The following is a 27,988-nucleotide window of genomic DNA, read 5'->3' on the forward strand; positions in this document are numbered from 1 at the left end:
AGTTACTGTATGTTAGAGTTAAAGCACCGCCACATGTGTGTACAGAAAATACAGTACGAGGGGATGTGTCGAGAGGCTAATACAGCATGAGGCAAAGGAAAGTGCTGTATTTTCCTCAAGACACCCCCGAGTACTGTATTTTTCATACACACAAGCAAGGCGGTGCTTTAAGTGTTACATTGTAGCTACTTCCTGATCGTCTGGCTCGGAGCGATTTTCTCTAGTACTCAAACCGCTGCGATTTTCAGTGATAATGATATCAGTAAATGTTTAACTAGTCGTAGAATGAAATAATAGGATTAGTTTGGCTAGTTTTAGCGATTTATAGTGTCACGCACGTGATCAATCGTGCTGCCTTAGTGGAGTCGTGTTTAAAAAGCTTCGTGATCAGACGATCAGTAAGTGTTTATACAATCTATTCCTAGCCATAGAATGAACTCATAGGATTAGTTTGGCTGGTTTTAGCGATTTACAGTGTGTTGTTTACGTAACATTCCACAAATAAATTCTCTGCATAACTGTACTGTATTTTCATAATTAGCTGCATAACTGTACTGTATGACTCATGCAGTACAGTTATGCAGCTGATTAGTACTGTATGGAGAATACAATACGTGGCATCGCTTTGATCCTCCCACGCAAAGTACAATATACCATAATAGGTCATGTGTTTTGTGACGTTGTTTACCTGTACTTTCTTTATAAGTAATATTGTGATAATTCGTATGCATAATACTGAACATTGCATTTAATTAGTACTACAGTTACCAACAAAACTAACAACTATTATTTTATTCAATTACAGGGATTCTAGTTGGAATGAAGCCATGTGGAATGATAGTCTTGTTTTCAGAATTATTTTCAGCTGAGTCAAAGTCTCAGGTGTATGCAAATTTGCATGAGTTTTTGAGGACTAATCCCACTGCTACAAGTAAACTAGGTTCGTACACTGCATTTTATAATATAAGATTGATGTATGAAGTGCACATAATGCACAAAAATATATTAAATGTATAAGCCCTTTATGCTGCAATTACTGAATGTGCAATGGGAAACCTTACCTGAACAAATTTTCATGTTTAAAGGTACATATTACACAAAATTAACTTTAACAATCTTCAGGTTTATCCAGGCTTGCAAAAACACAAATTCATTTCACGTAAACAATTGTAGACGTTCGGCAAGCTACATTACATACGTATTATACACTCAACATCATATTAACAATTTATTAATTAGCATTTGACTTTGTCAATACACATTTTGTAACAACTCATAAAGCATTGTAACATGAAAAGAAATTAAGTACATTTAATTTATGATTGCAACCAATGTTTTCTACTAGAGTTCATCTGTTACGATGATGGATGTCATCTTCGAAAATATGCTCAAAACAAATCAAGAAAAGATGTAACTCCAATAGCACAGCTGCTTGCGAAGATTGAGATTGTGGTAGACAAATTGCATTTCACTGGACACAAAGATAAGTGGTGTACAGACAATTGCAACCCCAACAAATTTGAAGCACTTAACAAAGTATTATACACTACACCTATTGGTGGATATTTTAACACTCAATATTTTTATACATGCAGGTTGATACTGAAGTGTGTGAGCAGGTCTTCTCATGGTTATCCCGCTACTGCCATATAACCAGGCACATGGCACGGAGCACTTTCTTTTTCTTTTTGCTATATATGTGTGATTTGCACAACCGAAGAGAACAGACGAAGCTTCAAAATAGCAACTACTTATAAAATGTTTTAAGGACATAATGTAGTTAAATAAGTTCTACTGTTGCTGAAATAAAGTTTGATGAGAAAGAGTGCCTTAGGATTTCCTTTAGTATCCTAGGTCTTGCAGGGACAACTTGGACCTGGGATACTAGAGGTGAATATACAGGGACTGTCTTGGAATACCTTTTAGTGCCCCAGGTCTTGCAGGGACTACTTGGACCTGGGACACTAGAGGTGAATGTACAGGGACTGTCTTGGGATGTCCTTTAGTGTCCCAGGCCCTGCAGGGACTAGCCCGGGGCCCTGTAGGGACTACTTGGACCTAGGACACTAGAGGTGAATGTACAGGGACTGTCTTGGAATGACCTTTAGTGTCCCAGGTCTTGCAGGGACTACTTGGACCTAGGACACTAGAGGTGAATATGCATGGACTGTCTTGGGATGTCCTTTAGAGTCCCAGGTCTTGCAGGGACTACTTAGACCTGGGACACTAGAGGTGAATATTCAGAGACTGTCTTGGGATGTCCTTTAGTGTCCCAGGTCTTTCAAGGACTACTTGGACCTGGGACACTAGAGGTGAATATTCAGGGACTGTCTTGGGATGTCCTTTAGTGTCCCAGGTCTTGCAGGGACTACTTGGACCTGGGACACTAGAGGTGAATATTCAGGGACTGTCTTGGGATGTCCTTTAGTGTCCCAGGTCCTTCAAGGACTACTTGGACCTGGGACACTAGAGGTGAATATTCAGGGACTGTCTTGGGATGTCCTTTAGAGTCCCAGGTCTTGCAGGGACTACTTGGACCTGGGACACTAGAGGTGAATATGCATGGACTGTCGTGGGATGTCCTTTAGTGTCCCAGGTCTTGCAGGGACTACTTGGACCTGGGACACTAGAGGTGAATGTGCAAGGACTTCCTTGGGATGTCCTTTAGTGTCCCAGGTCTTTCAAGGACTACTTGGACCTGGGACACTAGAGGTGAATATTCAGGGACTGTCTTGGGATGTCCTTTAGTGTCCCAGGTCTTGCAGGGACTACTTGGACCTGGGACACTAGAGGCGAATATGCATGGACTGTCTTGGGATGTCCTTTAGTGTCCCAGGTCTTGTAGGGACTACTTAGACCTAGGACACTAGAGGTGAATAGTCAGGGACTGTCTTGGGATGTCCTTTAGTGTCCCAGGTCTTGCAGGGACTACTTAGACCTGGGACACTAGAGGTGAATATTCAGGGACTGTCTTGGGATGTCCTTTAGTGTCCCAGGTCTTTCAAGGACTACTTGGACCTGGGACACTAGAGATGAATATTCAGGGACTGTCTTGGGATGTCCTTTAGTGTCCCAGGTCTTTCAAGGACTACTTAGACCTGGACACTAGAGGTGAATATTAAGGGACTGTCTTGGGATGTCCTTTAGTGTCCCAGGTCTTGCAGGGACTACTTGGACCTGGGACACTAGAGGTGAATATGCATGGACTGTCTTGGGATGTCCTTTAGTGTCCCAGGTCTTGCAGGGACTACTTGGACCTGGGACACTAGAGGTGAATATGCATGGACTGTCTTGGGATGTCCTTTAGTGTCCCAGGTCTTGCAGGGACTACTTGGACCTGGGACACTAGAGGTGAATATGCATGGACTGTCTTGGGATGTCCTTTAGTGTCCCAGGTCTTGCAGGGACTACTTGGACCTAGGACGCTAGAGGTGAATATGCATGGACTGTCTTGGGATGTCCTTTAGTGTCCCAGGTCTTGCAGGGACTACTTGGACCTGGGACACTAGAGGTGAATATGCATGGACTGTCTTGGGATGTCCTTTAGTGTCCCAGGTCTTGCAGGGACTCCTTGGACTAGGGTGAATACAGGTTTATAGGACAGAACAGGTTTGTCTTGGGACATCCTGTAAAAATAAAGGACAGATTAAGACAATGGGAATTGTCCGGGCAATCCTAGACATTTATGCAGGTGAAAACTTCAAAGATGCGAGCTCTTTATAAATGTCAATAGCATAAAAATGGATTGTCCTGAAATAGACTCACAGATTAGTGGCACTGACAAGAGCAACATCTTCTTGCTTCCTCTGATTTGCAGTAAAACGTCCAGTTCTACAACATCACACGCTTGACTGCTGCAATTTTCAGATCCAAATGTCTTGATTAGAATAGTCTCTGTGCACAAAAAGTCAAGCAATATGTGATGTATGACCTTTGACTCCCACAATCAAAGATGACTTGGACTTCTCCAGTTTCTGTAGGTGGTTATTAACCTTGCACATGGACGACCTTGCAGTTTGCAACAATACTGATGTTCTTGGAGTATAAGAAGCTGTAGTTGTTGCAATAGGATTGCTTGGTAAATTTACCAATGCCTGTGATGTGGGCTGGACTGTAGAATTACTGTCGGTTGGTCATAAGTTACCATTAGATTTTAGCGGCCTCCCTGGCTCTACTACAGATGCTCACATTATGTCTCCTGTTACATTTATTGCACATCATTGTGGAGCGGCACTCTCCGTTCATGTGGTTCTTTCTCAAGCACACAAAGCGCCTACCTGTCCTCAAAATTTGCTTACTTTCTGAGGCACTGGTCACTGTCCTGCAGGAACTTGAGGCTTTTGACTGGTGACAGTAAGAACACTTGGTCTTTCATTGTCTTCTTAGGTCCATGACAGGGAATGCCAAGGGCTCTTTCTCTGGCAGTTATTTCCCCTTCAGTTACTAAAATGTTAATCACCTAGTTAGGTCCCCATTAACTTCTTAGGTGCTAACTTCGGTAACTTGACTCTTGTGGCATGCCCCACCACTGAGCTAACAGGGGTACCAAACAGTGAAGCACTAACCGTGGTCAGAGTCGGGACCATTGACATACTGGAGGAACTTATGAGTGGGAGGTGAGGACAGATCAAGACCATTGAAACAGTTGGTGAAAACATCAGAGGAGCAACTGGAGTACAATTGATTCTGTTGCTGCAACACTAAATGTTGATGTGGTTGTTTTAATGCTTGGTGACATAACCGAAGGGGTAACCATGGACACCATAGACCGGAGTTACACTAGTTAGTGTGGGATTAACTGTTTCAGTAGCTGTCTCACTTGTTACTATGTCAGTAGGTAACTCACTACTTGTCACCACAGCAGTGGCTGTCTTACTGGTTACTATGTCAGTAGATGACTCACTACTTGTAACCACAGCAGGTGAATCACTGTCCATTTCACTAGAAGGAGGAGCAGTGCTTGCCGGTATTCAACTGCTCTGTTTATTCGAGTCAATAATTGCTGCATGAATTCTTTCCTTAAAAATGTCTGATTGTTCAATCTCATTGTCAACTTCACTTTCTTCCACCAAATCCAGGATCTCTTCATCAAGCTGCTTTAAAGGTCAACTGAAATGGAAAACTCATGCATGATTTTATTGTATGAATGTATTGTTTGTATCAAGCAATGCACAAAAACACCATTTTAATAATTCAATTATGCTGATATTACGAGATATTAACCCACAAATTCTTATTACGTCACGTATAATTATTTTCGTGATGTCACTGAAAGAACGGAAGCGGGTCATTGTATGTGTTAGAATGGCGGAAAGTGATAGCTGCAGCGACTCTTTGGTTGATGATAGTGATTCTGACGATTCCCAATCGACAACATCTTTGTCTTCTGTGGCTGATGAAGAACTGTTGTTGACTGGACCGTCAGAAGTGATGCCGTATCGCTTTGAACCAGTGTACGAGAGCAGGCTCGAAGAAAGAGAGGAATGATGTTTACATTGACTAGCTAATTTTGGTGGTCCCTTTGGTACTGTAGGTCTTTCCTCTGGGTGTGTAATGTAGTGTGTAGCCTTACTGATTAGTTCCTCAGCGTAGTCTAGTAAATGCACATGATAAATAATATTGTTACTGTCCTTGTTACTTACGATATGTTGGTGGTGCTGGAACAATTTTAGGAGTACATTCTCCTTGCTTGGCCTTTGGAAAGCATAGTCTCATCCTCTCCACTCCAGACTTCGTTACTACCTGTTTCCTCCCATAATTTTCATTAAAATGCATTAGAGCAATTAATAACCTGCATTGTATTTATTTAATCATTTGTATATTATTGTAATTATCACCTTACCTGCAGTACATTCCTTCATAAGAAAAGGCTAGTAACTTAGGAGCAAAATGGTTTACTTACTACACTATGGTAACTCTCCAAGCTGCTTGTCTGATGGTGTGGTGACAGCTTCTTGACATCTGCTATGAGTCTGTCATTGCAAATGACATCACAGACCTTTTCATAGGCTTTGCCACCTTATTAAATTATAACTATTAGATTCCATTCATAATATTTGTACTGTACCTGGCTGGAGCCACTTTTTACGTCGATCCCCTAGGTCTTGAGTGTGGTAGCAATTCCCGTGCTGATCACATAGATGTTCGTTCCATCAGTGATTTCCACCGAATAGCCATCTCCTTCCCATCACCATCCGGTGTTTTCGCCGCACACCAATACATGTGGTTGGTAATGTTTTTAATCCACTCACCCACCACTTCACAATCTTTGTATTTAGCTATCTTTAGTAGCTTCTTTTTAACACCTAGGAGCAAACATTATAAACAGTCAAACATGTACCCAAAATGACAAACCTTTTGCAACATGCCAAACATCAAAACGATGGTCAATATCTGGATAGCTTAGGCTCACAAATTTTGTAACCTGCTTGTGACGGTCAGTAATCAGTGCACCTATATTTATTGACTTTTCCATTAAAAATTGCAGAGCATTTTTCAATTCTTCCTTTTCCATGTGATTGCTAGATGTTACCAAATTGCTCTGCATAGTTAATAACATTATGAATAAAGAAAATTAGTTGTGGCAAACCTGAACAAGCTCTAGGTGGATAACTTTGTTGGAGGATAGGTCAATTATTCCGTATGACCCATATTTGGCAGAATGCCCAGGACTATCAGCACATCCATCACCACCGATAGTGAGTGGATTGCCACTAGCTCTACACTGTGCTAGCAATTCTGCCTGTTTTGTATCCCAAACTGATATGACTGCTGGCTCTAAGTACTCCTTCTGATGGATGTAGTATGCTCTATCTGTAATGCATGCAATGTTCATGTGAGATAGCACCCTGAGGACTTTTGTAGCTGTTTCTCCACTAGATAAAATAGCTGCAGATAGTAGAATATTTCCTGCAGGGGTATCTTTGATACGTGGTTGACTTGCCCACACTCTTTGATATCCACAATGATGGCATACTTGCTTTACAGTAACATAGGTACCCTTTGGCTTGGCTATGACTCTAGGACATGAGCTGTGACACAGTGCACAGTGTGTAAATAGTTGTATGAGTGCTGATCTAAATATTATGTATTTGATTTCATCCCTTGTTGATCCTGGATCAGTTTCAGTGGATGGCTGCAGATTGTCATCACTGTATTAATGCAAATTAGTGATGATTAATTGTTTATAGGTGTGGATGAATCAGTACTCACTCTGTTGTGGCTTCATCTTGAGAAATTTGAAAAGAGTCATCAATATCACCATCTTCAGGCTCACTTGAATCAGTGGTAGTATCTGCATGAGACATGAGTGTAAGAGGGGGTGCTGCCAATAGATCACACTGGGTTCCAACTGATTTTATGCCAGGAGTAGTCATTGGGTCTATTCATTGGATACAGAGTATAGTAGCTATTTCCATACTGTAGTTTGTTTTGATGCTAACCTTTGTCATCTGCTCCTGACTGTATTTCCGTAGGTGTTCCTGACTGTATTTCCATAGGAATCATACCTGTTGAAGTAGATGCCAACAACAGAGGGCTGCCTACGTCTTCAACTGGGGAACTACTCCTCGGATCATCCGCACTTGATTGCATGGTTGAGCTGGTGTCTAGTAGCTCTTCAACAATCTGTATTAATAATGTTTTAAGACATATTATAATTATTAGCTATGTTGTTTTTTCCAACATACTGCTTTTTGCTTTCTTTGTTCTGAAACTGGTCTACGAGATTGTGTTGACACTTGGCAGCTGTTGCTGCTGCTACCACTGCGAATAGGCTTGGGGAAAATAGTTGGAATGGCATCTGGCTTGAGGCACGGCTTCTTGGCTGGAATGCCCATTTCTTCACGATAAAGTCGCCCTTCTGTGTTAAAGCATTCAGGCTCGAAATGCTTCGAGCAAATTAAGGAAGCAGTTGTTAGTCCTTTCCAATCCTTAAGCTGTTGATGCACAGCCCTTACCCACTTCGAGCGAGCAGCTGCATCGCTAGAAAATCCATGTAAGCTGTAGCCCATACCTCCTTCAGTGTGACAACCAGCAACTACACAACGTCTTGGCATAGCGTCTTCGCTTCTAATATCGTCAGGCGTTAAAGTTAACTTGAATTTAAACTAGATTTTGATAGTTACAGCTATGCCGTTTTATGCAATACGCGTACCGGAACTCTTCTTGTGACGATTTATGATGTCACAAAATTACCAAATTTTATGGGTTAATATCTCGCAATATCAGCATAATTGAATTATTAAAATGGTGTTTTTGTGCGTTGCTTGATACAAACAATACATCCATACAATAAAATCATACATGAATTTTCCATTTCAGTTGACCTTTAAGGTCTCCAGTTTTTCCTTCAGGGTTAGTCACAATGGATTCTGTGTCTTCTGTAATTTCTAGTGTTTCATAGAGCGTAGAAATTGTGCGCTTGGTAGATGACTGATGTCCACCTCTCACTTTCTTCTTTCTACTTAAACTTTCAGGCATGCCATTAAATGTAGTCTCTCCACTCTTAAATTATACAAGTACACGATCAAGCACAGTAGGGATATAACACTTTTTATTGTTTTACTGTGATTTAATATCGTGGACTACTCCAACTTGTTTCAGTACTTTTTATCGATGTGCTATGGTCCCTACTCTAGTTGAAAATTCCAATTTTTTTCGTGTGCTTGTTTGTTAACTTTTTTTGTAAATAATTTTATTATGACTGGTGAACCCACGCATACCGCATCTGAAATGGTGCCGCGCGCTCCAGCTATATCAATTATTGTCTGAAAAGTGAAGTATCCATTACACCTCGTTGTTAGCTATGTTCAACTCGTTACACAGTAATACGAATCAAGAACTTTTCCGGAAGAACCTCTACAATCTACGCATACCAAAAGAAATGGTGCCACGCCCCAATTTTATTAATCATCGTCTGAAAAGTGAAGTATCCATTACGCTTCGCTGTCGGCTATGTTCAACCCGTTACACAGCAATATGAATCAAGAACTACTTGAAAAGCACGTTTGCAATCAAAATAGCCTATGAAAAATACAGACGATTTCCGTTTCGAAGGGAAGCCATCACGTGCTCACGCCAAATCAACACCTTTCCCTGTCAGCAAAGATGAATGGGACACAAAGGAGGACACTGGTAAGTCCATGAAGAATGCATTGTACATACTGCGGTATGCTAAAAGGCACCTGTCGGGCCGAAGTGACGTTGAACAGTGAAAAAATCAAGCCTGTAGCTTTAGCCGTTATCGAGTTGTGCTTGTCTGAAGGCATCAGTCAGTCAGTTACTTACTTACTCAGTCAGTAGAAATTTCCGTCAAATAAAAAAAATTTTAAAAGTCTGTAGCAACTTGTTGAAAGCATTTTGGGTCGATCTGAAAGCTTGTTTGGGCTTAGTTTTACCTCACCAGTACTGCCTCATCGTCGTCAGGGAAAATTGAGGCTGGTTTTTGGGTGATTTTATTTTGTTGGCCACGCCTACTGCTTTGTGGTCCCTACTATACAGTTACTATCGTACTGTATGATACACTACTCACTTACTCCAGTTATATTATTTTGTGTATCCTATGTCAGCTGGTTTGAGTTTGTCTGGCTCAAAGGGCCATGTAAAATATTCTCCATGAATATCCAACTTCTCTCCCTCTCTGCTACACCATTACGTTTTTCCCGACACATTAAATCAAGCACAACATGGTCAGTCTTATGATCTCTCGTGACACATACAAACAGATTACAACACACAGTGGCCTGTCCATACGGTAGTACTGTATATATTAGGGATCATAATGCTAAAAGGCACCTGTTGGGCTGAAGCAACGTCGAACAGTGAAAAAATCAAGCCCATAGCCTTAACCATTATCGAGCTACACTTGTCTGAAGGAATTAATATGTCAGTCAGTCAGTCAGCAGAAAATTCCACTGAACAAGTACACAGAAAAAAAAGGGAATTTTCAACTACAGTAGGGACCATAGCACATTGATAAAAAGTACTGAAACAAGCTGGAATAGTACTCGATATTAAATCACAGTAAAACCATAAGAAGTGTTATATCCCTTCTGTGCTGAAGATACCATAATGGAAATGCACAGTAGGGATATAACACTTCTTATTGTTTTACTGTGATTTAATATTACAGCTTGTTTCAGTACTTTTTATCGATGTGCTATGGTCCCTACTCTAGTCGAAAATTCTGTGTACTTGTTTGTTAACTTTTTTTGTAAATAATTATTATGACTGGTGAACCCATGCCATAGATACTATAGACTCCGTACCCAGAGTCTATAGTATGTATGTCCACACATACCACATCTGAAATGGTGCCACGTACCCCAATTATTGTCTGAAAAGTAAAATATCCATTACGCTTCGTTGTCAGCTATGTTCAACCGTTACGCAGCATTTCGGATCAAGAACTGTTCGATTAGCACCTCTGCAATCCAAGCATACCAAAAGAAAGAAATGGTGCTGTGCGCCCCAGTTATATCAATTATCGTCTGAAAAATGAAGTATCCATTACGCTTCATTGTCGAGTATGTTCAACCCGTTACACAGCAGTACAAGTCAAGAATTGTTTGAAAAGCACCTCTGCTATCAAAATAGCCACTATGACAAGTACGGACGATTTCCGTTACGAAGGGAAGCAATCACGTGCTATCGCCAAATCGACACTTCACTGTCAGCAAAGATGAATGGGACACAAAGGAGGACACTATGAAAATGCATTGTACATACTGCGGTATGCCAAAAGGCATCTGTCAGGCCGAAGCAACGTCAAACAGTGAAAAATCAAGCCCATAGCCTTAGCCATTATCGAGTTGCACTTGTCTGAAGGCATCAGTCAGTCAGTCAGTCAGTAGAAAATTCCATTAAATAAATTATTTTTCAAATTCCATTGCAGCTTGTTGAAAGCGTTTCAGGTCGATCTGAGAGCTACGCATTTCCTACTAGCCTAAGAGGTCTATTACAGTGTTTTTTTTTGTTTTTTTTTTGTTATTAAATACATGAAGAGCCCAATTGGAAGGTAGTTCACAAAATTTGTAGAGAGTCTCTACACCCATATTTCAAACTAATGAAAAGAAACTGCCTCAGTGCAAACCTTGCATATGTTCAAGTTTAATGGGCTTCATTTTATTTAAATTTTATAGGCTGACTGCTTTTTACCACTAAAAGGATTTGCTCTTGTGGGTGTGTATGGGCAAACATAGATGGGTAGATAGATAGGCACACACACACGCACGCCCGCGCGCACACACACGCACACACACATTTTCCCGAAAACAATTTCAGTAAATCTGGCGCATGCCCACAGCCGGACTTTGGCTGGCTGTGGGCGTGCACCTGGTTAGAATTCTGTGGCAATCTATCTGAATCATTTTTGGCCATTCTGGAGACGCTTGATTCTACCTAACCAATACTGCCAAGGTGCCATGAAGCTATTGTGTGTGAGGCTGAAGTCTGTTCAATGTTGTTGTTCTTTTTTGTGAGAAAGTGCTAACCTCACTGCAGTGCATACAATAGACGTATCATGGACTTACCTTTTTCCTCCTTTGTGTTCCATTTCTTTTTGCTGACAGCCCAAGGTGTCCTTCGTGGTAGCACGATGTGTGGCATTTGTAAATGGGAATTGTCTGTAATTTCCATGGTGACTGGATTGATTGTAGAGATGCTTTTCCTACTTTTGTTCGTTTGTAGTGCTTTGTAATGGGCTGAATGCGAAGTGTAATGACCACTTCACTTTCAAGTCAGTATTTGATAGTTAGGGAGCACGTTCAGACGAACCATTAATTCTGGCGCCGTCCTTTCTTTTGATGTGGTATGCGTGGGTTTATAGAGTGTAAGGCATCTTTGTAAGCAGTTTACCTATATTATCAAATTACTCGTTTATTAAACAAGGAGTTTGATTATCAAGTTGCTGTTTACACAACGGTAACCACAAACCATTTTATAACTTGAAAGTACAAAAATTGGCCTAAGTGAAGTACACATAAAGTCTCACAATCTAACAGTTTATAATAACAAAATAAACATCATTAACCTTGGTGCAATTATCTCGAAGTCTGGTTTTCAAACATTTGAGCAAGTGCATGTGTGCACACCATATTACCTTGGTTAAATGCCATACCTTCAATAGTAGCCACACTTAAGAGGTGCCACAATCTATTTTGAAAATAAAGGCTTCAACATTGTTTTTGAGTATCAAGTGGTTGGCAAATTTGAATAGTCGACACATCATTTTCTTGAACAATGCTGCAAGTATAAAAAATTTTTAAGTTTGATTAGAGGTCATAAAAAAGTAGGGAAACAAGGGAGGTCGTCTATAGACCAAGGTTCACACACATGTTAACATTTCTTTTCATTTTTAATGAAAGTTGAAATACAAAATTGAATAAACAATCATTGATGCTAGTGCTATTGGAGTTTGGAGAGAGGCAGGGTGGTTTTCTGTATCCCACTCAGTGGTATTCTGGGGTTGACCTAGTTCATGTTAAACATACTCTCTACATAACTAAGATATCAGTTGTAGGTTACAGATAGTTGAATTACTCTGCTTTTACCCCAATCTTACTGTGGTCTGCTCTTGGAAACTCCAGCCATGTCTTAATCCAGCGCTCTGATTTAAGCCTATCATGTGATACAAATTGTGTACAAATGCATAAATGTATTAAGTGTTCATTGCATCTCTTCTGTGTTGGCCATGCACTGTTTGTACATGCCCCTATTAGTACAGGGTGTAGGTTGTCCTGTTGGTGATTGTACTTGGTTGTATGTGCCCCAGGCCTAGTTATACAACCAAGTACTAAAGATAATACGAAATGTGGTTGAAATTACATCATAAATAATGAAATAAAAATAGTTGAATAAATAAATAATGTTTGAGAAAACTACAAAGCCTAAGGCTTCATACTCACCGGGAATAGAATCCATGTTGGGAACAAAATACAATTGTATAATGGGCAGGTGTTTTCATGGAGGTGATAGGAACGGTATGACAATTCTATTTAACGTTGATCAAAACAGTTAGCATGTGACACCCACTACATTGACTGGGCAGATTCAAATAGCTATTTAGAGGAATAAACTACTGCTCATTTGTTTTTGAAAGTGTTGCCAGCTGGCATGCTATGTCTCTTCCAATACAAAGGAAGTTTGCCATACCAGCTGCACAAGACAAGGAAAAACATTTATAGCTGTATTTTTGTTTACTTGCAATTGTATTTCATCTTTCCACCTGGCTTGCTTAAGGTGGCGGTTACCTCACAATTTCTGGTTTGAAGGATATTTTTAAAATTCAGTTGTGAACACATTTGTAGAGCTACGCGAAAGCAAACACCGTTACAACGTAGACCAGCTCTTCCTCTACCTACATGATGATTTGTACGGCCATTAGATGCTAAACTACAACGCTATAGAGCCGATTGTAAGAGCATGCAAAAATATTTTCGGCATCAGTTTACGCAAAGCTTGTTGCACATTATGGCGAAGTAAAATGTGTAATCTATCTTTAGCAGCACAAGCAGGACGCAATCAACACAACTTCAGCCTATGCCAGGTTGAAACACAGCTATGGAATTTTGAAACCCTTTTGGCCACCGCGAAGGGACCTAAAACCTGCTGTACCATCGACAGGCAGTACAAAAATCTTTTTTTCTCGACATGCGGCCCTGCTACAATAAGCAATCGCTTATTTTACGTTAATACAGAGGTCTCCCTCACTAGTATACAAGAAAAAACTGATGCAGAAAGTTGTACTAACACTTTAGCATACCATACAAAACCACAAATGATGTATGCCGCCTAAGTTTCGCGCGAACCACCCAAATCCCCATAAACAAAGCTTCTAAAGTACTCTACTTACTTTAGTGAATGTCTTCTTTAATAATACTCGCACAATAGTAACAAATTTCTTCTTGTTACAAGGCAATGGGCCTTAGTATGCGCAGCTGCCATTTTAATTATTACATAAACACTAATCACATGACGCCACCTTAAGGGTGCTAGTGGGTTTTGAAGCCATTCAAGGGACAACCCACATGACCACATACGGCTGTTACATCATAATTGGCAATATTACGCATACTCAAAGTATCCGTGTTAGGCGGCCGTTTTTGCGTCAAATGAATTGGCCAAGAAACAGCCTGTTTCGTTTGAAAACCATCACACAAATGATCATATGGGTGTCCAAGAGTGACAATAGAGTGAATTAGCCTGAAAGCTAGTACTAGTTTTGAAGATACATGTGAACACAAGCTGATTTGTAACCAACACAGTTTTTCTGCGTTTTCTTCCTGCGTTTTCTCGAGTGATTTGTATTGTACACCTGTTCTTAGGAAGTGACGATGTTCCAGCTGGATTTATCACACATAACAAGGGGCGTTACCTATCGAAGACCAGGCTTGGCGACTCCACAAGCAACAGGAAGGTGTCCCAAAAAGGAACAAGAGCTTTTCTTTTGTTCAGAACTTCATTTATAACTTGTTATTTGATAAAGTTGGCATTTGTGGTTTATTGGAATTTGTTGTAATAACTAGTCGGCATGCGCATGCTCTACACTGCATTGTAAAAGGCGATATTCTGGAATACACGATAGCCGGATCTCCACCAAACTTTTGGTGGACCATCAGTGATAAATTTGTAAACTTTTAGCACATGAGATTATAATTGTTGGGGTCCATCACGAAGTTACGAAGTTCGCTTGGGGGTACTCGCTCTTTGTTTTATAACTCAAGAAAGAAGAAGTGCAAAGACAAATCTCTGCGCTAATTTCCACAAGTTTGTTGAAGAATCTTCACAGCAAATTTGATGCCTGTGCAAGCAGCCAGTATCTCGAAATAAGAAAAATGCATGGGTCACCTTTATTTTATTTATTTATTTATCAATACTGTGAAACTTCACAAATAGAAGGTTATACACAGTTGAAGTTTAGCTATTAATTGCAAAGTAATGATTACGTAGTGTGGATTTGAACTGGTCAAGTGTCTGCGATTCAAAAGTGTGACGAAGTAGTAAGTTCCATTGTCTTGATGTAGAAGGTATGAAGGAGTACCTGTAGGTATCATTGTTACAAAATAATTCAAACAGTCTGAACGCATGGTATGATCTTGTCTGTAATTGGTACTGTGATGTCTGGAGGTAGAACTCAGGTATGTATTTGGGTGGTAAGTAAACGTTTTGGTTGAGAATATTGTACAACATGAATTATGGAAAATTGTTCTCTTCAAGATTCTAACGACTACCACCTGAGTTCGTTGAACATCTGTGTTACACTGGAATACCCCTTTAGCAGTACACCTTTTTACCAGTTGTTAAGTGTGGGTTCCAAACTGTAGTTCCATTTTCAAGTTTGTGGACACACTAAGCTGAGGTAAGCTCTCTCACTGAGGTGAATAGATGGGTTTCTTAAATTGCGCTTTAATAGTGCAAGCATCTGGTTTGCCTAGGAAGTAATTGATTGGATATGTTGATGCCACTTCACTTCAGATCACTGTGGATTATGATACCTAAATATTTATAGTGGTTGACATGTAACAGAAGATGGTTGTGCAACCTGTAGGGTGTAATAATAGTGTTTCTTCTAGAGTGTAAAACGTCATAGTAAAGCATTTCAATGCATTTAGTCTTACCATCCACTTATGTTGCCAATTTTCTAGCTTTATGTAGCTTCACAGCATCATTGGGGGTATGAATAGCCTTATATATTATACAGTCATCAACAAAAAGTTTGACTGAGCTAGTTTCTAGTAGATCGTTTATATAGATGGAAAATGAAGTTGGGCTGCCCTGAGGGACACCAGATAATACTGAACATCTGGGAGAGGAGACACCATCCAAGACAACAACACAGTGTGTTCTGTCATTCAAAAATGATGAGATCCAGTTGATTAGGTTGCCTGTAATACCATACCATTCTAATTTGTACAGTAATCATTTGTGTGGTACTGTAAAACAATTAGCACTTTCTCACCGAGTGTATAGTCTAGTCGAGTGCATAGCCTCACCAGGGAGTTGTCGCATTGGTGTATGTACTTGGTTGTATGTGACCCGGTCCTAGTAATTATAACCGAGTTCTAATAATAAAAATTTGCATCATGATACGTCATAAATAATTCACAGCTAAACAGTAAGGTATAGAAACGTACACTCACTGGTATTGACATCATCGATAGCAAAAGGGAAAACCAAAAGAAGGAATTAGCTCTCTGTGCCATAGTTAAAACAGAAGGTTTTCCATATAACACCTTTCTAGTCATACTAGCAACCAGTTTGAGTGCTTAGTAATGACTACGGGGTGCACGTAATGATAAATTTGAATACTCTGGAAAGTTGGATAGAGCTGCCCACTGTTTACAAGGTATGTTTTTGTTGAGATAGTTAAGTTAGCATTCTATACACTGTTTTTATTAGGGTGTGGCCCATTCTTGAAACCGCAAACAAAGCATGCTGTATTAATTCAAGGGATAAAAAAATCACACGAGATAGACGGAGTGAAATTAGACGGAGTCAGTGGTGGCTACAAATCTACCAAACTTTTCAGTTATGGTACCATGGCTCCCCTTGTATTCTGGTACCTATTGAAGTTCGCTCCCGGCCTTTTATTAGTTTTGTTATTCTCTTCTGTTTCAGTGTAGTTGTGTGCATCTATTGAAATAGTCACCATTGTTATGGCTAGCAGCACAGGGACATAGGGAGGGAGGTTTCCAAGGGTTTCAGGAAACCCCCTTGTAAAATTTAAACTTTTGAGTTTGCAGCAGGAACCTAACGCCATTTAGTTTGGCTGCACAAAGTGAGTGAGTAATAGTGTATAACACTGCACAACAGTTTATAGTAGCATATAACTTACACTCATCTCTCAGGGAAGAATTTTGAGAGGTAACATGGGCCTTCTTGGAAAGTTGTTAAAAAGATCAATATCATATAATTGTACTGTATAGTAGGGACCACAAAGGAGTAGGCATTGCCCACAAAATAACATCACCCAAAAACCAGCCTCAATTTTCCCTTACGACGATGAGGCAGTATTGGTTAGGTAAAACTAAACCCAAACAAGCTTTCAAATTGGCCCGAAACGCTTTCAACAAGTCACTACGGATTTTTTTTAAAATTATTTAACGGAATTTCTACTGACTGAGTAACTAACTGATTGATGCCTTCAGACAAGTGTAACTCGATAAAGGCTTAGGTTACGTACAGGCTTGATTCTTTCACTGTTCAATGTCGCTTCGGCCCAAGAAGTGCCTTTTGGCATACCGCAGTATGTACAATGCATTCTTCATGGACTTACCAGTGTCCTCCTTTGTGTCCCATTCATCTTTGCTGACGGTGAAAAGTCTCGATTTGGTGGTAGCACATGATGGCTTCCCTTAGTAACAGAAATCGTCCGTATTTTTTGTAGTGGCTATTTTGATTGCAGAGGTGCTTTTCAAACAGTTCTTGATCCGAAATGCTGTGTAACGGGTTGAACATAGCTGACAGCAAAGTGTAATGGATACTTCACTTTTCAGACGATAATTGATATAGCTGGGGCGCGTGGCACCATTTCAGATGCGGTATGCATGAATTCACCAGTCATTGCAATTATTTACAACAACAAAAATTAACAAAACAAGTACACAGAAAAACTTGGAATTTTTCAACTAGAGTAGGGACCATAGCACATCGATCAAAAGTACTGAAACAAGCCGGAATGGTCCATGATATTAAATCACAGTAAAACAATAAGAAGTATTATATCCCTACTGTGCTCAAGATACCATAATGGAAATGTACGGTAGGTATATACAGTAGTGGACAAAAAAATGTTCCTGTTCCACCGGCGTTTAACGTTTTGTACTACACCTCCCTTTGGCGTAGCGTTTCCATTTTGGCTGGCATTTTGCAAGCGTTTCCGTTTTGGCTAACGTTTGGCAAGCACATTATAATGGCTAGCTAGTTCATGTTTGTGTGCATTCCTACTGTATGTGTGATTAACTAATAGTCCTTGAGAGCACCTTCAGTGGGACTGGCCTGCCAGAAAAGGTTCCTAGCTATACAGAAGACAAGGCTACCGAAGATGTGATGTCAAGCTGGACTGAAAGCCAATGCGCATACAGTGTACAAGCATAACATAATACACTATAAAATATTTTGTATAGCATATTTTTAACTTTACAGGGTGTTAGTATGAGCGATTTACGCCGAGCGAGTTCGCACTGCCAGGCGCTGCTTAAGTTTGGACCCCAAGTACTACTTGCTAGACTTTCCATAAAGTTGTACGAGATACAGAACATGTAAAGCTAACCTGGAAAAGCCCAAGAACGAACTGCTCAGTCCGAGTCCTGATTCGAGCAGCTGAATGGGGGTTTAAACGGTGAATCTAAACTGCTTGAAATGAAAGAAGAATTGACACTCCAACTTTCCGAAAGTGTTGCAAAATGTTTTACAGCTCTACCAAACCACCTGCTGGCCCTACACTTATAGCAGATATGGTTTTTAATGTGGTTTTTACTGCAATGAATGAGGAGAGAGTTAGGGAGAAAAGACAGCTCAATTTGATAGTCCATAATCTTGTAGAATCAACTTCTGATTGTGCTGAAACCATGAAATGTAATAGTGTGAAGATATAAAGCATGTTTCTGATATTTTTAATAACTATCTGTGGGCCAAGGCCACTGTAACAAAGGCCATTAGGCTTGGAAAGAAATCCAAGAAACCAATATTACTTAAAGTCACTGTTGACACTGTCAAAGCACAAGCATTTATCCTCCACAAGTGTATCAATCTACGAAAAGCTGATCCTTTAGCTTTTATCGTAAAATCTACATAACTTCAGACCTAACTCCAGCCGAGGGATAAGCAAATCACCAACTGCATATGATGCTTAAAGAGTTGAATAAGGATAGGAAGCACTAAAGGATCAGTATAAAAAACAGGAAAATAGTGCAGAAGAGAGACTATAGATCTTCCCTAGTGCACTGATAATAACATTAACCTTACGATCTTCAAACTGACCTTCACTTAATAACACTCCCCACAACACTACTTGTAAATTTACCTGTGTACTGATAAATGCTCAAAGAAAATGGGTGAACTTACAAGTCTGGCAAACTCTTACAAACCTAAGGTAGTGATTAATTTCATTCTAAACCTTTCTGAGTATGTTGGATATTCTCATTGTTTATTGATGGGTGATTTCAATTTCCTTAACGTTAATTGGATCACGTCAACATCCCTTGAAGCTGCTAGCTTTTTAAATGTCCGTAACATGTCACCAAACCAACTAGACACAGACATGGCCAAAGTTTTTCCTTGCTAGATCTTGTATTCATTCAATTCAAATCCTGAAATGACAGAAGATAGTAATATTAACCACTTGTCTCCCCTTGGTAGTAGTAAACATGAAATTTTGTTGTGGAATGTTATTTGCTATCTCGAAATTACTGGTTCTAATTTTGAAAGGAAAAAATGGAATTACCCTAATGACAATATACCAGCAATGAACCAGTTCTTTGCAAAATTAATAGTGAATGGAAAAATGTTTTATCTAGCAACAATGTGAATGATAATTGGCTTACTTTTAAGAATATCATACAGTGTATTAGATGCCCCAAGTAAATTTGTTCCCCTTCAGCCTAATAAGTCAAGAAACAAACCACCATGGCTTAAGAAGAGTATTCACAAAGAAGAAATTAAGAAGAAGAAGAAACCAGCGTCTTAACAATACCTTAGTTCTAAATCACTGAACAACTTTCCCACCTATTAGATGCAGAGAAATAAGATTAAATAGCTTATTTGGAAAGCCAAGACTGATCGTAAATCTTCCATTATAGCAAAAAAATTCAACACTATTAGCTCACCAAAGAAACCTAACAGGTCAACAACTACACTGTCCCTGTGTTAATTAGTAGTGAGTTAATCAACTGTACATAAGGTACATGTAACTCACCATAAAACTTTATGTTCCACTTTATACACCGCTATATACAGTACTGTATGTACGTAGATTTTACACCACATCTGTGTATTAGTAACAGTATGCACATGTACAGTAGGTTGCCCCTCTGTCATACACTGGTTAAATGTGATAATTATACATTATACAAACAAGTACTAAAGTTAATAAGAAATGTGATTAAAATTACGTCATAAATAATAATAAATAATGTTTGAGAAAACTACAAGGCCTATGAACTTGCACTAACTGGGGTTTAGATCGCTAGTGAACAAAGGCACAACCATATAATAATTGGGAGTTTTCGTGCCAGTGATTGAAATGGTGTGACAATTCTATTTAAAGCTGATCAAAACAGATGAGCATGTGATGACCATTCCAGTCAGTGCCGGTGCATTTTTGGAACAGGTGTTAATCTAGAGAGATGAAGCGACAAGCTATCATCCATGAAAGTAGACATATTAGTATTAATAGTATTAGTCCCACTGATGTGTGCTTCAAAACCCATTTACCGTTTTGCAGTTGACCAAGGTGGCTTAATGCTGTCAGTGTTTTGCGGCATTAGAGAGAGGGCGCTTGCGAGATAATGTTGTAAGAAGGATGAAATAAGTCGGTTGTATTGTCTAGTACTGTACAATCAAGATACTCTAATAGAGCAGTCAGTCACTTATTAAACTGTGTAATAGAACACACACTTAATTGCTAAAAAGTCTAGCTCTCCATCCTAAAAGTAATTGGTCCTATCATGTTTACAGGAGCTAAGCTCTGTGTGTTCAGCTTGCAACTTACACAGGTTGATATACTCTAATAGAGCAGCCACTTACTGTAATATAGCAGTCAGTTTCATATCATGTACGTTTTATTCTCTTGCGTATGGTAGTTAGATAGTGAGTTCACAAAATTAGCTATATGTTAGATGTGTATAATGCTTTTAAGGCTTTCCAGCAAACGTGACTGATAGTAGCATGTATAACCTTAGAGTTTTATGAGTTTTATGCATTATGCATTTTATGTTTTATGCATTATAGCCATAAACAACCTCAAATTTGAGTTTAGTCTGATGACAAAACTGTACATAAATTATGATGTATGTTGATTTATCTAACAGGAGTGTTGTACATAACCCTATGCCTCACTACTGGATATCTCTCCATGTTTTGGTTGTATATGTAACCTGCAGTGCTCATGGTTAGATTTAAAAAATAAATAATTGAATGGCAAACAAAGAAAGTAGATTAAGGGTGTAATTGCGTGGACAGTTGAATTTATATGAATTTGTTGCTGGTAAAAATTACCATAACTTTGAAATGGAATATGTTATGAACTTGCAACAAGTATCAACTTGTTTCTTGGATAAAGATCTTCAATTGCCACTTAGTTTGAACAAATCGAGTGTTGTATGGGTGATATATAGACTAAGGTCAAATCTGCAATGGCTCCATATCTCAAAATACACTTCATGGTGGGTAGATACTATGTGCAAAGTGTCATACTTTCTGCACAAAGTGCACAAATATTTGGCTAAGCCGCTCTACTAAAAGTGCATGGTGCATGTTTTAATGTTTTCTTGTATTGTTTACTTGTATTGTACTTTCTGGCTTAGCTATTGGCTTTGGCTGGCTTGTCTGTCTTCGTATATGCTCAAAATTATGCCCAAAATGCTTTCAGGAATTTCCCACAATTTTCACCCATTATGTTCTTTTAGTGTTCCTAAGTTAGCAACATTTGTTACAATTATCTTGAAACGTTTTAATCAGGAAATACTCTATCAGAGTATTTCACTAATGTATAGCTCTCCCCTGTATGTTTTGTATGCATATATACTGTGTACACATCACTGTGCCATTGCCACACCAATGATGTACCGGCACTTAGGTACTGGTGGCCTCTAGTTACGATGCCACTATTGTGTTGTATCTGTCACTATTGTGACATATTGACTCGGGAGTTGATTTGTGATCATAATTATTTTGATCATGCCTTCACCATCTAGTCACATGCATAACCTCACCAGGGGGGTTGTCGTGTTGATGTATGTACTTGGTTGTATGTGACCTGGTCCTAGTGAATAGTCATAATAATAATAATCAAAAAATAGTAATAATTTTAAAACCTTAAAGAATCCATTCAACATTCTACATGTCCATAATTGATCAGTAAAATTAATAAGCACTTGTAGAGCTTTAAGAGTTATTTTATAGAAAAGTATATATGTGTAACTCTGTGTGTCATTGCAGGTACTAATGGTCAGCCATACACAGTCACTATCATGAGAAATCCACCTGGAACACTAGTCAGTGGATCTACTTATGACTATCCCATATTGAGTAGTGTTACTCTAACATGTATGGTAACATCAAGTGATGGGTCAGCATTTACAGTGGACAGATACCAGTGGAACACTGGAGGATGTTACAATAATGATCATCCTGCTACTCCAAGATGTTTTCCTCGTAGTAATACATCACAAAGTGTAACTGATAATAATCTACTTGCAGAGGATGCTGGTACCATCACTTGTACTGTAACCATTGGTGGTGATGGCTATATCAGTGAACCATTAACACTTCGTATATCAGGTATATGTGTACATTAAATTGCATACAGACTTGGAATCAAATCATAACTAATGACTACTTTGATATGTCATGGCTTGAATCTTGCAGCATGATTAACTACAGCTAGAAATTTGTGCAGGTACTCAGCTAAGTGTCTGTCTCATGCTTATATCATAATGTTTAAATTATGTTTTCATCACCTCTGTACTCTTTGTAATAGAATAAACAAGCCACCTGTGTTGGCAATCACCTCACCTGAATTAAGTAGTCCTGTAATATCAGAACTTCACCTAGAACTAGGATTATAGAACTTCACCTAGAACTAGGATTATAGAACTTCACCTAGAACTAGGATTATAGAACTTCACCTAGTAAGTATTTTTAGAAGTGGAGCCACCTCCTACTCTGACCTTTTGTGACCTTGACGCATTAATTAATTATTAAAATTAATATGACATTTAGAAATTGTAATCAATTGTGGTCATTCTGGGTATCAAATGAAATGGCACACTACAAAGAGTAATTTGATAGTTGAATCAAGTCTGTATGTCTTTCTGTTAAAAAATTATGGCTATTTTTCTATCATTTCATGTGACTGATTTTCATAATTAACAACATGTGGCAACCACCATATCAGCTCAAGACATTTTCTACCAGTTCTAGCAGCTTTAAAACCATTTTAATACCCAGTTTGAACATCCAAATATCTAAATATAGCTAAGACATTGTGATGTAAAATGGAATAGGACATCCCCTCTGCTAATGAGCCCTTGTTTGGTTAAAATGTAGCCACATGACTATATAGCTGTGACCTTAATGGTGACCTATTCAAACCTTGTGTTTTTATATATTGTAATTAGGATATGACCTGTATTTAATTGTAAGGTCAACAGAGTTAACAGAGTCAACAGAGCAGCAAGAATCATTTGAAGTGTGGTGTAACCAACGTAAACATAAAAAGTCAGTTCTGGTATACCGCACTGTATCTGGAGGTCCTGGTCTTGATATATATTAAGTCTCTTTGCATAGCAGATTTCTCACTGTATATAGAACCCCTGGTGAAATTTGCACCATAATTCTTTAGTTTGGACCATACCAACTATGCTAGGTGGCTACCTGTCCATATTTGAGATATGGTGAATCTCAACATGACACATCCTGTAACTGCTTTGGAATTCAATAAAGACTCCTTTACATCACAAAACCATTTTTGTCCATGGCAATTGACCAGCTTATGAGCAAAACAATGCTTTTGTAAAGTGCAACAGTGGAGCTATTGGTCTTACATAAAACTCTCAGATGTTGGATGGTAGCTGGGCCTGAGCTGGCAACAATGACTACAGAATTTGAAATGTGCATTAAAAAGGTACATGAGAAATCCTCAGTAGCATTGCATCATGATCAGACAAAGAGTGCTCAAATAACATTCGCTAATCATGTAAAAAGTTTGATAGATGTAATGCAAGACATGAGGAACCCTTTTATGAAAGAGCAAAAATCTGTTAAGGCTGGGTAAGGGATATAATAGATGAAACAACAGCATCTGTTATTTGTCAGGCTGAGGAGGAATAATTTTGTAAATTACAGATTACTAGAGCAATCAACTACTCTCTCTGAGCCTATTAGAAAAGGCAAATTTCCCTTGTTTAGTTGACCTCCACCCAGAGAAAAATCAAAGGCTAGTCTCAAGCTACATCATTAAAGAGTGATGTTTCTCTCTAGGCTCTACATTGCTTGTTAGTCACGAAATGGTGATATTGATGATTTCTTTCATCATGGAAATCAGGCATGTCCTCCCTCCTTGTTGATTGTTGGTAAGCTTAGACAAGGCACCAAGGCTGATCTCTTGACTTGCTTGGAGAATTGCATTAATGAAGACCCAGTTGTAGTATCATCACATCCTGATACTGAAGTTGCTATTCTAGATGGGGCTGTAATAGTAAATTTTCTTAAGCCTCTTACAGCCAAGACCTTTAATGACTATGTTGTCAAAGTCTTCTTATTATACTGAAACCAAATTGCATCACGTGAGCCGGGTAGATGTTGTTTGAGATCAATACATTCCAAACAGCCTAAATCCCAAATAAGACTAAAACGTGGAAAGGGTATTAGAAGAAGAGTAGGAGTATCAAATACTCTGCCAAAAAAATTGGTAGGAGTTCTTGTGTAATGATGCAAGCAAGACTGAGTTGTTCACTTTCCTCACTAAACCTATAAGTCACTTGGTGACTATCAAGCAAATAGTCACGACAACTGGTTCAGAAATTATGTGCACCCCCCCACAAGACACTAGTCATCTTGCTCCTTGTGATCATGAAGAAGCAGATACAAGAATGATCCTATATATGGCAGACGCTGTCAACAATTGTATTTTACTGCGTACAGTGGATACTGATGTGGTTGTCTTGTCAGTAGCAGCAGCAACAAAATTACATGTACATATAGAGGAATTTTGGATAGCATTGGAACAAGAAAAATTTTTAGATACATACCTGTTCATGACATTGTTAAATCCATTGCCCTAGATAGTCTCAAGCTTTACCTATGTTTCATGCCTACACAGGATACAATACAGTGTCAGCATTTGCTACAAGGGGAAAGAAGTCAGCTTGGGACACATGGATGGCATATGAGCAACCTTTCTAGCACTTTCAACTTTACCTAATGACATAAATGAAAAGGATGTAGTTGTACTAGATAGATTTTCAATACTACTGTGGTTTGGTAAACATTGATGAAGCTAGAAAGCAACTTTTTAGTGAGCAATGGATGCTATCCCTCCTACCAGAGCAGCCTGGGTACAACATAATTAAGAGAGCTGTATGCACAAGGAGGGCATTGCTGGGCACAAAACTTACCTTCACCAGAGCAGTGGAGATGGATAACTGGAAGCCATTATGGACAACTTTACCGGAAGCCAGCAGTTCATCCAGGGAGCTACTAAGTTGTGGATGCAAGAAAAAGAGAGGATAGTGCAAGTGCAAAAAAACTTCTCTAAAACGTACTTCCCTGTGCCAGTGTGGTGGAAATTGCAATGATAACTTTATATTAGATTATCAACATCTAGAACCACTTCAAACAGTACGGTCATACTTTTTAAGTAGGGATCCCCAAAAGTAGTACACGCCACCCAAAATTCTGCCTTTAAAAATCATCATCCTAGAGACATCTTACACCATGAAAATTACCTTTGTGGAATAATATTAGTCCATCTAACATGAAATACAGCATTGAAAACAAGAAAATACTTTCCGGTGACTGGATATAGAATTTTTAAAAGGTCTCCAAAACTTGAAATTTCATCTCACTCACTGACCACAGTCGGAAGCCTAGAGCCCATACAAAGCAGCGCACGGACACCATTTTACACCACAGCAACAAACTCACCAGTGGGATGTGCCTTTTGGGGTTCCGACGAGTGTGTGCCCTGTGCGCCTTGTCTTTCCTTTTTTATCTTCAATCAGGTTGGTTGTCTTCTTCATCCAACGAAACCACCACAACACTTTCTTTATTAAGCAGCATAATAGACACCACAAAATTATTTAAGGCGCTTAGACTACGCTACTGTACGAAGGTACCGGTACTCCACGATAGGTCACAAGATCATGCTCATTCTTTATTCTATTGATTGATACCACAATGACCACACCCCTTTTATGCTAGCTGTATTTGTGGCCACACACCTTCAAGTTGGTAGGCTGATTCGAGATACTCTAGTCTAATAATTGATTGAAACCACACACCCTTTTTGGCAAGTACACATGACTCGAGATACTCTAATACAGCAGTAACCCTAATAGAACAGTCACATGTTTAGGCCACTCCAAGAAATTCATTTCCTGCCTGCATGCAGATTCTTTTCCCGCATAGTCATTCATTATTGCTGTCAACTGAGCATTTTATTCATTATTTATCCTGTGGTTGCATAGCAGTAACTATTGGCATTCAGAAAGCCCATTTAGCTAGCTTTTCACTGTTCAGGTTCTTAGTTTAAATATTTCTACTGAATTCTTACCTGTAAGTTAGTTATGGATTTTGAAAATTAGTGAAAATATCTACAATGAACAATGGATAATGAACCGCCCGCCCGCATGTATGTATTTTTGAGGTCAATGAAATGGAAAACAATGAATTTTCTTGGAGTGGCCTTATAGCTAGCTGTATGCTTTAACAAAAAAGCTTAACAAACTAGTATATTAAAAATTAAAAATTTAAACATGAAGTAGGGATCCAAGCAATAAAAAGTAATGAAACAAGAATTTTTTTTTATTGTTAATTATTGTGTAGAACTCACAGAAAGAGTATAAACACACTACAGATAATCATACATAAAATCAGTCTGTTGGGAAGAGGTATAAGGATAAATCATCTTAAAATTGGTTTGAATCATCCAGTTCAACTAATGAATCAGGTAGAGAATTCCACAAATTGATAACAGAGGGTAGGAAAGAGTTTAAATATGTATTAGTTCTAGCAAAGCGGGTGACAAAACGCTGGTTGTGTCCACGGGTAGGTGTTGAGAGGGGTATAAGTGTAAATGAAATGTCAACAAGATCATGTAATAGTTTGTAAAACATTATAAATTTTAAGAAACTCCTTCAGTGTTTGAGTAGTGGCCACTTAAAGATGTTTGAATGGTAGCTATTACAGCATAGCTCAGTAAGAAATCCCTACTTGGGAGTGGTATATCAATTATTTTGTGTTCAATGCCAAAGTAGGGATTTCCCACTGAGCTATGCTGTAATAGCTACCATCCTTGTTTCACTACTTTTTATCGCTTGGATCCCTACTTCATTTTTAAGTTTATAATTTTAATATGCTAGTTATAGTGTTTTTGTATTATAGTGTTTTTGTTCACTGTGATAATTGAACGTGGGAAAATAGCCATAACGTTTGAACAGAAAGACATACAGACTTGATTCAACTGTTAAACTACTCCTTGTAGTGTGCTCTTTCATTTGATACCAATATTGACCAAAATTGTTTACAATCTCTAAATGTCACTAAAAGTCGAAGTTGGAGGTGGCTCCGCTTCTAAAACACTTACTAGATAAAGCTTTATAATCCTACCAACTTTCATGCTTGTATGTAAAAACCCACAATTCACCCAAATTTGTGCACAAATCTGCCTAACTATTATTAATTATTACTTCCACTGTGATGAAACACATTACAGTTCAAGACACACAGTAATGTGTCATGCGGCCAAGAAAGCCAGCACACTACACTGACAGGAAGAAAGAAAGTGTAATTTTCACATGCATTCACAGCTCCGTGCTGCCTTTACAAAATGGCACAATTTTTGCTGTGGACACATCCACTAATGTCAGTACTCCACATACCAAATTTCAGCAAAATGAATTCCAGCATTTCCGAGATATGAGGCTTCAAAAATTGACTCAATTTCTTCAATTTTTTCTCATTTTCTTCCTCTTTTCACACACTTACAAAAACTACCGTAAAATGCTAATACCATATCTGATTACTTTGAAATTTGGCACATAGGTGG

At 38.9% G+C, this 27,988-nt stretch overlaps 2 protein-coding genes across 2 annotated transcripts in view; one reads left to right on the forward strand and one right to left on the reverse strand.

Moving 5' to 3' along the window:
• The window catches only part of LOC136256563 (receptor-type tyrosine-protein phosphatase S-like), a 105,656-nt gene that overhangs the window by 39,956 nt on the left and 37,712 nt on the right, over window positions 1-27,988 (forward strand). Inside the window, exon 2 of the mRNA XM_066049541.1 lies at window positions 22,159-22,500. Coding sequence (XP_065905613.1) covers window positions 22,159-22,500 — 342 coding nt within the window. The remainder of the gene's footprint in view (window positions 1-22,158; window positions 22,501-27,988) is intronic.
• LOC136256416 (uncharacterized) lies at window positions 5,905-8,057 on the reverse strand. Its single transcript, XM_066049370.1, has 7 exons — window positions 7,689-8,057; window positions 7,443-7,626; window positions 7,213-7,381; window positions 6,590-7,151; window positions 6,355-6,541; window positions 6,068-6,305; window positions 5,905-6,018 (listed from the first exon to the last, which is right to left on the reverse strand). Exons 1-6 carry the CDS (start codon window positions 8,055-8,057, stop codon window positions 6,133-6,135), a joined length of 1,644 nt encoding a protein of 547 aa, XP_065905442.1. The 3' UTR covers window positions 5,905-6,018; window positions 6,068-6,132.

The sequence above is a fragment of the Dysidea avara genome, chromosome 5, assembly GCF_963678975.1.
Source record: "Dysidea avara chromosome 5, odDysAvar1.4, whole genome shotgun sequence".
Lineage (NCBI taxonomy): Eukaryota > Metazoa > Porifera > Demospongiae > Dictyoceratida > Dysideidae > Dysidea > Dysidea avara.